Source organism: Bombus pyrosoma, linkage group LG12 (assembly GCF_014825855.1).
Source record: "Bombus pyrosoma isolate SC7728 linkage group LG12, ASM1482585v1, whole genome shotgun sequence".
NCBI classification, from domain to species: domain Eukaryota; kingdom Metazoa; phylum Arthropoda; class Insecta; order Hymenoptera; family Apidae; genus Bombus; species Bombus pyrosoma.
The window spans coordinates 9,452,638-9,466,236 of NC_057781.1; the positions used below are offsets into that span (position 1 = coordinate 9,452,638).

The following is a 13,599-nucleotide window of genomic DNA, read 5'->3' on the forward strand; positions in this document are numbered from 1 at the left end:
TCTGATGTAACCAACCGGCTAAAATAACGAGCAAAGAGTCAAGTGAATTCAATTTGTATTCCATAATGATTAAACGAAGCACGAGTTAAGTGGATAAACGAAGTAAACGAAAATCTGTGGAAATACTTACGGTCGATGTGAGATTTCCGAAGACGATTCGCATCTTCCCCATGGCACAACGTATAAAGATTCTTCCCCGTTAATTCGTCGGCTGTATAATCTAATAATTCGGACACCCTATAGATCAACATAAAAACGGTACACTAAGTTGTTCGTAATCACAAAAGCTAATTATCATAGAAAGATATCAAACGGAGAAAGAATAAGATAAGATGAGATAAACTTATGGAGAATTAATTAGAACGAGATAGATGAAAAATAGAGAAATGGACAAAGGAATGGAATTTTCTAGAAAATTTCCTGTAACGCTCACCTTGGCTCACAATGCGCTATCCGAAAGTCGAAACTGATCCGCGTGACGAACATGTCGGCTTCGAGGCGAATTTCGTGCACACTTGGCGGAGGAAGTGCGATCGCCAGGCCAACCATGCCTATCAATGGTGGTGCAGACTTTCTTGAATGGCCAAACGTATACTGCGGTCTCAAACGGCACAGTAATAACACGACCTGAATTCGTAATTGCTTATTAACATCCATGGGTTTCGTTAACTCGACGCAATTGATTCGCGATTCGTTAAACCGATTAAATCAAGGATTCACAGAATTCGATCGATGGTAAATTACGATAGATCGATGATAGATAAGTAAATCGTGATTGCTATCAATTAGAATATTTTACTTTGTCATGTTTAGTGGAAAGTTACGGTTCGAAGAATCTTTGGAACACAGAATGAGAATGTTTAAGCATCGGAACGAGAGAAGATGAGAGAGTAATCTTTGAAAATATAGGATTTCTGAGGGAACAGTGTACTCACCCTATAACCAGACGATTTGAAATGGCAGCCCCTTTTCGTTAAAGTGGATTTCATCCTCACGCAGAACGCACGATCGTATCCCTTGTAAAGATTATTTGCCGATAACGACATTACCGACGACACTATAATTAAATTAAAAACAACGCGTGAATATTCGTTACTTACAGGCGCGCGTACGCGTGTACAGAAGAATACCGATTTTCTTCTTCGAATTATACTTCGGGCCATCAATATTCAATTGGAAACTTCAAAAATTCAGGAGGAAGCAACATCTTGGTTCATAAATTACGACAAAGTGCCACAAGCAACGAATAAAAAATGAGACATTTTTCTACATGGATAAAAAGCGAAACAAAAATCGGATCAAACGAATGAATATTTCTTAGATAGAACGATAAAACTACGTTCAAACAAAGAGAAAAAGTTAGTCGCTGCTTCGTCGAGATTTATCAACGACGCATCTATTCACGATCCTTTAGCGGCTACTGAAAGTTTATCAACTTCGTAATCTCGACGCGAATGATGTCATCACGGCTCGTTCAGTCGACGAGAGACGCGTCGTTCAAAGGAATACACGTCGCGACAGAAACTTACCGTCGGGATTCGCGGTGGAAGATGAACCGTGTTCTTCGGACGCCGCGCTACTCGGCGACGCTAAACCGGAGCTCGACGAGTGTGGACCGGAAGAGGTGCTCGATGTCAGTCCCAGGCCTAATTGTTCCGCGACTTCCGCGTGGTCTTGCTGATGAACGTAATCGAAAACGCTTGATCCCGTCATCTCTACCTGAAATTCGCAAAAACGTCGTTTTCTCTCGTGTCCTTCGATATTTTCTCAATTTCGGAATTTTATCGTATGTCCTAGTAAGTAAATTAGTTCAATAAGAACTTTCGATCAGAGACAAGCTATTACGTTGACTTTTCCTTCAAGAATTCGAAGTACGAGACAAATGCGAGTCTGGTGGAAGAACACGTGTTTAAACATCGTAATTTCCTTGACAAGTCGCAGAAAGGTGACTTAATTAGAGGAAAAACTGCAGTCGAGAACAGCTTTCTCGAGGTGGTCTCGTTGCAGGGAAACTCTGCGGGCCTTAATACGATAGTTTCTACGAAAAACTGCTTCGACGTGACCGACGGTTTCCTCTCGTTCGACGGCAATGGCTATCTGTTTTTGCGTAAAAGAATTTACGAAAACCCGTGTTTCGCAGCGCGAAATATTTTTTAAAGGATCCCTTCCACCAACAAATGCGGGTAACTCCATTGTTTTTCAAAGTGGTATTTTTCAAGCGAATCCTAAAACGTAGTAAAAACACGGGACACGTTTGAAACCGAAATTTTATTATTAAAACTTTGCGGAACGGCGTGACGGTGGAATATCGATAAATACCGACAACAACGGGAAACAAAACGATTTGTATTTTTCGCTGGAATAACACGCCCGTTATTTAATTACAAGTATCTCTATCAATAAAAGGACTTCGTTCGATAGATATCCGAAGGAAAAATGTTTCGGTATCGTCTATCTATAGATAAAATCGGTGTTTTAATTATTCAATGGTTAATAAATTCTCTGAATATTCTCAGCCACGTAATTATTATCATTTTTAATATAGCTTCTTCTTGATCTGGCGCAATTACTTAAACACTCAGGCAACCCTAACACGTCGATTTACCCTTCGATCCGAAGATTCCGGGAACTTGCTCAAAGACAAAGCACGTAAGAGTATGTAAATCCCGCGAAGTAGATTACTAGCTCAGAGGGGTACGGTTTCCCATCGGGGGAGGCTTCGACGATCGACGGAGGAAGAGACCGAGAAAGAGAGAGAGACAGTCAATTTCATCGGGCACGGAAACTTTAATTTCAATCGAACTTGCCGACAGAATAATAATAATACTAAAACCAGTACCCTCGTAACCCACCAAACAGCGAAGGGAGAACCATTAAAAATCAACCACGCCAACGAGACTTGGAAATCGTTAACGTACCGGAACGCCATGGAACTATATCGCGTTCCTCGCTAGAGGGTGCAGGCTCCGAATGGAGGAAAGAAGTAGGAGCCTTCGGGAACGATACGATTGCAATACGGGGCGAGCGAAAGAACAGCTTCCACTCGACTCGATTTCCATGTCTGCGCTGGAACATCTACCTACGGCCACGCATTCCGTTGGCCGGTTCTCTCTCGCAAGAAGAAATACCTCCGGAACACAGGGGCTGCCGGCGGCCATGTTTGTGGCAACGTCGGCGCCGGTTTCCCGAATCCCCGAAACACCCTATTGATTGCTCCACGAGTCTCGCAGAACCGAGCTGGTACACCGGTCACCTCCCGTTCACCTCCTGTTCCTCCCGCTATAGCACTCTATCCATCTCTGTTGCTCCGTTTCTCCGTTCCACGCTCCCTTCCCAGTCTAGCTGTTCCTCTCCGTCTGTCTGTCTGTTTGTCTCTTTCTGTCTGTCTGTCTCTCTCTCTCTCTCTTTTCTCCATCTACCTTCACGGGCGGCATTAGGAATGGCGAACACGCCGCCGTGCAGAGGCTACGTGAGCCGCATGCGACCACCCCCGCCCCCAACCACCACCCATCCTTCCCTCGTCTATGTCATGCTTGGTGCCAGCCAGTATGGCCGCCAACTCGTACAACCTTCTCCTCTTTTCCTCCCTTGACCTCTCTCTCTCTCTCTTCTTCCCTCTCTTTCGTCCTTATCCACCTCCTCTTTTTCCCGAGCCATGCTACCTCGCGTCGTTGCTTCTTTTCCCTCTTCTCCTCGTCTCTTCCCTTCTTTTTCATCGTTCGCCGTGGCCACCTCCGCCACCGCCTTCGTCTCTTACCCTTCGTTCCTCTTCATCGAGCTTCTCCTTTTTCCACGGGCCGTGTTCCCTCGGTGTGCTGCTATCTTTGCCCTTCCGGCTCGCGCATACGTGCCAGCCTCACGTGCATGCCTGTGTCTTATATGTCTTCCGCTTCATTTCACCCACCCCGCCGCCACCACCTATCTCTTCTACGCCCTGGCTTCGTTCGTTCGTTCGTTCGTTCGTCTTTTACTTCCTCTCCCCTTCGTGCCCAAACCCTCTCTTTTCCTCTCTCTCTCTCTTTCTCTCTCTTTTTCTCTGTTTAGCTTCATCCCTATACTATACTCGTTTAGTCTAGGTTCCATCAACATCCCCGCGAACAAGTCACGCTTACAACGACGATTCGTAAGGGAACGGACAAGCTAGCTACACACTCACCTGTGAGAGTCCAAGGTAAATTGAGACGGTCTCGGATATGTACAGGAACCGTCCATCAGCGGCGACCGCCATCGCGAACCCGTCCAACGACTGAAACGGAAAATATGAGTGCAATCGCTCTTCAGCCTCTTTCTATCTCCTTTTTCTTTCGTTTGCTCTTTTACTTATTTTCTTCTTTCTACCGGCACCAACGTGGCATCCCGGTTATCTCGCGATCACTTCCAGCCCCCTTCTGTCAGCTCCTGGGACACCGGCGTCCGAATCTTTGTCGCAATTTTCGCTTACGATTATTTCCCTTTTCTGTTTTAATTTTGTCACATTACTCGTTACTCCAGACCGCGGATTTTTACGCGTTTATAAGAATGTCGAGGGCGCAGAAGTACACATAACGATTCACATAAGGTACCAAGGTATGTAAAATATAACAGAGGCGAGAAAAGATATTTGAAAATCTATGAAAATACGAACTCGTATGAAAATCCGCGGTTGATCAAGTCGAGTAAATAATTTACAGTAACTTTATTATTCACAGGATATTGAAGGGGGTTGGAAGTAATTTTCCGAGCTTCGTTCTCACTACTTTTTCTATACTGGAAAGGTGAACAAATTTCTTTCGTATAAACGATTTCTTCGAAGTCGTTTCGAGACCAATTACTTTGCATCGATGTAAGATTTGTTATTATTACAGGTATTTTTCGACTTCGATGCGTGCTTCGAATGCAACAAAAAATGCAAAATTACGCTTACTTGAAGTATGTGGGTACCCTGATGTACATCGAAGTGCTCCATCGTAGCGGATGCTGATGACCTCACACGATTCGCACCTGGAATCAGAAACATTCGCGGCGTGTACGTGGATTCTGCGTTATTGAACGCGATGATGAATGTCCGAGTTTCCATTTGAATCGGCACGGTTCAAAGCAATTTAGCATTCCTCTGTTTTTCCTACATTCAAGTTTAGACGCTTCCGTAAAGAATATGACAGATCCATAGTGATCGTGTAACGATATGTATGTTAAAGATAAATTTGTATTCGACAGCTAGCATCAAATTGCATATTGCCGTGCATATAGCCAACGATGAATAATAATGAACAAACGGAACTCGATAAATCAACATTCCGCGGTGGTTTCTCTCGATCATCAATTTCTGACATAAATCTCGTTTAAGAAAGAAGATCACGGTTTATAATAAACAATTGTCTCACTCGGAGCATTCTGCAAAGATTCTATTATTCTAGAGCTTTTCTAACGACTCTAGAATATCACGAATCTCCTGAATACGATCAACTTGCACGATCTTTTCTACAGTTTTCTACGGTTCAGTTTAACAAACTCTTCGTCACTTCACATTTCCCTTCGCGTGAATTAGAGATTTGTTTCTTTCAGGATTAAGACATTCTTTAAGCAAACGAAAAGCTCAGCCCTGGCAACTAACAGCAACTAAATCTATTAAATTTCCAGTATGATGAATTATACGAGTTATTTGTTTTCACCATTGCGGTATTTCTACCGTTAAACACGGCGGAGCATCGAAATTTCCATATTATGTTAATCCCGTGCCCAAAGCACTGTCATTCTAACCACCCAAAATCTCTTTCAACATCCCCAACGTAGAGTCCCAGTGGACGGGTCAGCAAAGAGTTAATAAAGACGTTTGCTCGGCCGAATTGATTGACGTCCACCGATCGTACGCTACCTCCGCTTTATTCCGACCATTGTGACTCACTGCTGAGTTCAACCCCCGAAGATAGCATCCTAACCACGCGGTGACCCCTTTGCGTCTTCTTCTCTCCCCTCGTTTAACAAACAAGACGTTCCTGCTTCTTGCCCGTAATAATAAACTCCACCCACGCTCTCGGGGACGTCGTAATGAAAGACTTAGAAGACTCGATCAAACTCGACGCGAACCGCTTAATCTGTTAAGCTCCACGGAGCAGGAACGAGTCGAAGTGGCTGGCTAACTGGTCGAATTGATCAGCGTCTGGCTTTCGCTACCCGGTCGACAAGTTCGTTCTGATATTTCGGACCCGGATCCCCGAATAATCCAACCGGACTTTCGCCCATCCGACGAACGCGTTTCCTACAGCCACGACAACCGTTCGTTTCGTTTCGTTTCGACGACGATTCGTGAATACCGATTAAACTTTTACCGATCGAGGTCTCTTTCGCGCACGATCGTTCACTGTACGTTCGTTTACACGGAATAGCGGAGCTGGTAATTTTTTGAGAGGTTCGATCGCTTGACGCGAAGCGAATGGATCGTTGCAGCGAAACGTTCTTGTGCAATTGATAGTTGGTTCGTCGATGAGAGAAATAGAGTGAATTTTTATTACAGTTTTAAGTAAATTTAGAGTCAAAATTAAACGGAGAATTGAGTTTTAATTCTTGATCGATCGATATTCTTGGAGTTTCGATATTTAAATTTGAATTACACGTTACATAGTGTGTTGTAACAATACACGCAACATACGCAACGATCAATTTGATGTTATCTAATTTTAATCCCCATTCCGTATCGTATGCAGTGAAAATTACTTTTCCAATTAAACTGTAGAATATGTAAAATACAAAATAAAATTACTTATGTAATGTAATCTTCAAACAGATTGTAATTATTTATGATTCGTCGAAACAATATGAAAGAATATTTTCCAATTGTGAAGTTACCTATCAAAGTAGATTATTATCTTGGTTAAAAGGAGCTGTATAAAATATAGAAGCTGTAAATAATAACCGTACGATAAATACGACGTTAGATGGAGGAAACTTAATTTAGACCTGTAGTGGAAGCTACCTGGCCGTCATAATATTTTGACAAGTATCTAACGGAACGTTTTGCTCGTCTGTCCGGTGGCTCGCAGATATTTCCTTGGGGATGATGGAAAAATATCCGTGCTGCCGGCGTGATCAATTTAGCAAAGATCGAGCTTGGTAATAGGTTATTTTTTCGCGACGAGTGTTGAACGAATAATGTGCAGATCGACGTTTGTTATTACAGAAATTCTGTTCCTTCGATATAAGGTCTGACGAAGTGGGAGATAAGAGAATTTCTACGTAATACGGTTTATGAGGACAAAAAAAAAAAAAAAAAAAAGAAAACACACGGGAAAGCTGAACAGGATTGAAAGATAAGGAACGTAAAAGAATCAATTTAAAACTGCATCAGACACTCTGCGCTATCTGAACACCGTAAAACGCACGCTGTTTGGAATGCACTCCGCCAATTTAGATTGCTTTGCCAACTTCTGGGTGCTTTTACGGGAAACGATGGACTCGTTTCAAGTTTGTTAAGTGAAATTACCATCCACAGGTTCTCTCTTGTTCCCGTATTATCGCTCAAAATTGCCGGAGACATCGAATTTTGAAGTAAAGTACGAGAAAGCAGTTTGACATTATCCCGAGCAAAGAAATCCTACAATTGTCCAAACGTTTTCATAAAATTACCTTTTTTTTTTAAATTAATTTCTACAAAAACAGATTTCTCGTCGTTCCAGTTCAACGACGAATCTTCGACAACGAACGTCCAATCTCTAAACTAAACGCTCTTCGATTTTCTGAATCAATCTCTCGAAGCTCGCGTTTGCTCGAAAGCGTAGCTTCGCGCATCGAAACCACCCTTTTCACCTTCGAACGAAACACGAAAAGGAGAAAGGGGGACTAACCTGGCGATAAAAAGATAAAAAAGCAACTGAAGCAAAAATAAAACCAAGACTAGACCCTCGGAAGAGGAAGACGCGGTAGGCAGAGAAGAAAGAAAATAAATCAACCGACGTGTCTGGAAATCTTTAACGCATTTTACTTCGTTAAGTCGAGAGGTCTCTCGTTCCAGTTGTGTGGCAGTGACATGCGGCGAGGGTGAACCGGCCGCGGTGGATTTAGTTTGACGAGGAGCTGCGGCTGCGATGTGCGGACGGTGCCTAACTCAATTTCGTTAGTTTAGTTACATTGGCGGTTGGTAACGCGAGGCCCATGCAGGGGTTGCCGTGATTAGATTTCCATGTAGGTAGTGGTGCAGCTACCTAAGCCTTTATACGTACCGCTTTACATGTACGCGCAGACAGCCTCTGTCTCACCCTCTCTCCTTCCTTTCGTCTCTGTCTTTGCACGACCACACGACAAATATTAACTCAACTCAAAGCCATCAGCCCTTCGATTCACGAAAGTAACGCCGATGAATAAGCGAATTCTCTCGACGATCTTATTTCCTGTGTTCCGCCTCGTTGCAGCGTGGATTCTTTCGAGTAGGTGGAACCTTTCGGAGAACCGAGGGCGCGCGTAACGAGTAGACGACAGGGTTGATAGAAAGGGGATGCATGTTTTTGTGGAAGATCGTGGATTACGATCGACGACCAGGTTTTTTGGGGGAGAATTGCGGAATTGGACGATTGTTGGGCCGATCGAAAGGGAAAGGGGTGAATCGATGGAATATTAGGCCAATCGTTGTCGTTGGTTATCGTTTCTTTCGAAAACGTATCCTTGGAAGAAATTGGAAAGGATTAAATCTTATTTAATCGTTTATATAATTGTCTGGACGTTTCATTAACCTGCTGATTTATAATATTAGTATGAGTCACGTTTGTGGTAAGTTACGTTCGTAACAGAGCCCAGGTTGATCTCTAACTTCAATCTCTATTCGTCTTAGATCGAAAATTAAATTCCAATTACATATAATATATATCGGATAAATGATCGAACTTCGCCCCTTGTTCCTACTATATTATTTACGTAAAACAATAAATTTCTCGAATCTATCAAGTATCAGAAAGCAATTCTGATAAATTTCTTTGTGTTTGAAGCCTGCTTGAACCATGCAACTTTACTGACAGGGATGAACAGCGGTCCTTTAGCGTTTCAATGTTTCTCGAATCGAGGCGAAGAGATGTCCACGGCTTTCCCATTTCCGTTAAATGAACCACGAAAATGAAGAAAGCCAATGGCGATGGTATCGCTCGATTATACCCGACAATTCTCTATTACTATGTATCTGCGAATCTTGTGCCGGTTGCTTGGTCACTCTCCAGTTATAAACGATATCGCGAGGTTCGATCTATTGCCGGTTCGCTTGCGCGAATTCTTAAGAAGACCTTTGTCCGGTTAATTCGATACCGGTGTACCGTGAATTTCCATCGAAATTCAACGCTCTCACCCTCACCCCTTTATCGCGATCGGCCAACGATACCGCACGATTCGAGCAACGCGATACCATTGCAATTAATTTGCGACGATGCGAAGCCAAGATTCCACCATTTCTCTGATTAGACGCGTAAATTTTGTTCTATTCGTTTGTTCGCGATCTTATTTTACAGATAAACAATTGCGTGACGTTGACTCTTTAGGTAAAAGTTTTGTCCCGATTCTCTGAGAAAACAATTCCTTTATCCACCGAACGATCGATCTTTAAGATAACGTATCTGCATTTTCGATTCGTCGTCGTTTTAACGATTGACTGATTTTGCAACGAGTTTCACTTTCTACCGTGCTTTCACCCTGAAAGACACGTTTTGCCGCGCGACTACACGCTCGTCGATCTTCAACAGCGAAACGACTCCCCTATCGGGGTTAAATACTGATCCATCAACAGATATCACCAGCAGATACACTTTCTAATAAGCGGGGGTTCCAATCATCTGTGTTGTTTCCACGTCGAAGCTACGATAGCTCTTTCACCAAAGAGGGTTGAGGGAATATCTCTTTTCTCGGACAGAACGATCGCGTTCTTCCTGTTCGTTGAACAGTCGATAATATTTAATCAAACGTTGGTTTCGTGACGTGAATTTTCAACTATTTATTATATCATAAATATCATTTATCGTGTATCGTCAATAAAATACTCAGAGTATAATATCTACCGTTGTGATATTTGGCGAGTTTAATTTTCATCTCTTTAGTAGCGTCGATGTAAGTACGAATCTGCATGAACATCCGCAGTCCAACAATAGCATTTAGCATAATGATTCGTTAGCAAGTTACATCCACTGGATTTGTCTTTCTCGCGTTAATATTTTCATAATATCGACGATTATGAACGCAGTGCAGTATCAATAGGTTTAATAACGAGGTCCTTACCTTTGCCAGATTTATTTGGCGGTGGCCCATCCCGATTCCATGGCGGGTCTCCGTGACCCGAGAACTCCCGAAGTTTGAGGTACGAGATGGTTAGCCTTATTATAGAGGCTTTGTCCAACTGGGAGGTAATAGCCGCCGGTAATGGCAGCATTTTCGCTAACTCGTAGAACTCGAAGTTCTCCTTCCCCCTTCGAGACCTGGCAGCGTCTCTGCTTTTTTCCTTGCGCAGCTCGAGGATGCTGTAACAGACAGAAAAGCGAAACGGGAGAAGGTTAGACGAGCAGGAATATCGTGGCACGGATAAATCAAATTCATTTTGCTTCTTTCGTCTTTTTTCTCTCGCAACTTCGATCATGTCAAAATGTTCCCTTTCATACGACGTAGAACGGAAGGGATCGATTTTAATTTCGTAACGAGATATTCGAGACGGTCGCGACCATGGTTCGTCGCTAGATGAACTTTATTTTCCAAATATTTCCATGTTTGACGAAATACACTCGCGTTGTTCGGAATATTTAATTAATTGTTTGAAAAAATAGGGGAAACAATATCGCGCAGTGTGTAAAGCTTCTAAAATAATTTATCGATTTCATTCGATGTTACACTTTTATAAATTTGATATCAAAGTGTCAGCGACAGGTTCGTATTTAGGTAACTATTTTATATTTTACTCTCATGGTGGTTTTACTCTCTTGTTTAATAAAACATCTTTCCGTTTATTCAGCTTTCGTTTTCTTTTATAGCTGATCAACGATGCCACAGGATTCCCTATATTCCATACAATGTTGGCGCGGATGGTTTTACAAGTTTACGACAAATCGAAGCGCGTGTAACCGTTCACGCATCCAGAATAGAAAGAATGTCCGATTCCTGTCCGAAATTCAATTACATATTTGCTGGTATCATAAGGTATTCGTTACGCGTAGTCCTTCCGCAAGGACTCTCTTACTTGATATGCTAACAACGAATTAACCATCTCTATTGGAATCGCGTTACAGCTATTGACCTAGAGTACGTAGTATCCCAGGGTGACTGTTTCTTTAACGATCCATTGCGATCATACGTTGGAAATCTGGACTTAATCGTATTCTAATAAATTATAGCGTGATCGTCCAAGAATCATAGTAGTTTAAGTCAAACTTCAAAGGCGTTAATCATAAAATAACGTTAATCTCTACGTCCATTACGCAGTACCACGTTTAAAACGTACCGCGAGAAAGGACTGAATTAATTATAAAACTAAAGCGATCATAGAAAAATTGAAATACGCGATCGTGAATTTAAACTCTTCGGAGTTTCGATTCACGCCGCTACCACGTTCTGCTCGATTTTAATCGAACTCGCGAAAGAACGTTCGTCAACTCTTTCGCGAAACTACCCCATTCTTCCTCCGTTAGAATCGAAAGGCATGCGCATGTCGATTTATCGAATCGCACGGACGAAACGTCCTATATTAGCTAATTTTAAACGAAACAGCTAATTGAACTAATACCGTGGACGATGTATCGACAGTTTGCAGACGGATAGGCGAGTATAGGCGTGGCGGCGCGAGCGGCTACGATCGTAGAGCAAACGCGCGGCAAAGGCGGCCACCCGCTCGGCCAGCATACATTATTCAAACGCTATCATGCCTGTGTTTGCTGACATGCCAGCCGAATGTATCTGGGTGAATGTCGACGTAACATTAACCACGCCCCGTGGACGGCCCCTCGATTCCGGTTTTGCATTTAAACATTAAACGCTGACCAATGGGAACGTAATCCGCATTATTCGAAACCCGTTCCTCCCTCTACTCGTCACGGTCATTAACCTTTTGTTAACCAGGGAGCAATCGGTCCCCGTGTTCCCGGACGATCCACTCGTTCTATCCAAATGTTCGATTATCGTGGACTTACGCCTATGATGACCAGCGACGTATATTTTCGCGCGATAGTGAAAAGGGGTGAAAATAAGTTCCGGTCCAGCGGGCGTGAAATTACGGCCGAAACGAGAAAAATTATTGCTCGGGTTCATCCATTTGGTTATAGGATTTTTGTAGCGTTTTAACCTGTTCAGGGATGAACCTTCTTAAGGCAAGATAGCGACATCTTTTTTCTCGTTTTGGCTATATTTCTTTTGATATTATACGTTCGACGAACGATTGATACCGACGATTCGGATCGTAATTAATAACGTGGTAGAAATTACACGAGAGACTTGTATCGTATATTTTGATATCGGAGAGTTGTCGCAGCTAAATTATAGATTCATAATTTTATGAGGTGCTGGGCCGGTTAAATGAATTAAACATGGGTCGTTAATCCAGTTCCAGCCTTGAATGATCTTTAACAAACATCTTGACACACATAAAACTGAATATTTTCACGCGTTCCCTATTATTCATTTCTATTACGTAATCGATCGGGTCTATACAAACTCCTGGAATTCGACGTGCATTGGCACAAGAAACGTCTCAAAAATTTGGAACAACTTAATGCTACCTACTGTGTCGTGTACGTTCCCATCAAATCTTTGACAAAACGTAAAACGATTTCTCTCCAAATTGAACGGCCGTTAATTCCGAACATTCTCAACTCGCGAAAGAAACGAATATCAGCAAGATTTATCCCTGGCGATTAACGAAGAACGTGGCATCGACAGTTTGAAAAAAAAAAAGAAAAAAATAGAAGAAAGCTCGCGGCAATTAAACGCGCCATTTAGCCAGGGTGGAAGGGTTACGAAGAAGATGGGATTTTTATTAGGCTGCTATCGCGCTTAACGGCTGTAAAACGAGGATCCCATGGTCGCCCCTTTTCGTTGATCGCGCGAACGCCATCCGGAACACGACGTTGCCTCATTACAATGGTCTCTCCGCGTCGCTGAAAAGTCGTAAAGACTGGAAGAAGGGGTGGAAAGACCAGGCCGCCATTCGGTCACCGTCTTGTTTCCGCATTTTACAAGCGTGCCGCTACTTTCCATCGTCTCTCCGCACCCCCGAGACAAACGCGGCAAGAAGCTCCTTCTATTCTTGCTCCCACAGGGACAATCACCGGCACCATCCCCAATTTCCTTTTCTCTGTCTTAGCGTTCGGTCGTAGCACGCGACGGACGAGAACACGAATTCGAAAACACGGTCGCGGTAGAAATTTCATTTGCCAACGATGCCACCGACGCAATTCTTTCTCCCGATACGTTAGAGGAACCTCTACTGGTAATTTAAAGTTTCTCCGAGGGTTGGAAGTTTATTTTCCACGTTCTTTCGAGAATGCGGCTGTAATTTGTAGTTGGAGCACCGAAGGATCGGGCTCGGCAAAGTACGACGAAATGACAGTTAAAGAGCGTTAAACTGGTTCTTTATGCGAGAATCGATTGGATTTGTTTGGATTGGCTGAAAGG

The 13,599-nt window shown here is 43.0% G+C and overlaps 1 protein-coding gene across 6 annotated transcripts in view; it reads right to left on the reverse strand.

Moving 5' to 3' along the window:
* Positions 1-13,599, reverse strand: part of LOC122573677 (protein trachealess) — a 137,849-nt gene that overhangs the window by 3,188 nt on the left and 121,062 nt on the right. For all 6 annotated transcript variants that reach the window (XM_043740370.1, XM_043740372.1, XM_043740371.1 and 3 more), the window contains 7 exons: positions 10,225-10,463; positions 4,904-4,980; positions 4,157-4,246; positions 1,530-1,719; positions 936-1,057; positions 434-627; positions 131-237 (listed from right to left, as the gene is read on the reverse strand). In XM_043740370.1, the coding sequence (XP_043596305.1) occupies positions 131-237; positions 434-627; positions 936-1,057; positions 1,530-1,719; positions 4,157-4,246; positions 4,904-4,980; positions 10,225-10,463 (1,019 nt within the window). The remainder of the gene's footprint in view (positions 1-130; positions 238-433; positions 628-935; positions 1,058-1,529; positions 1,720-4,156; positions 4,247-4,903; positions 4,981-10,224; positions 10,464-13,599) is intronic.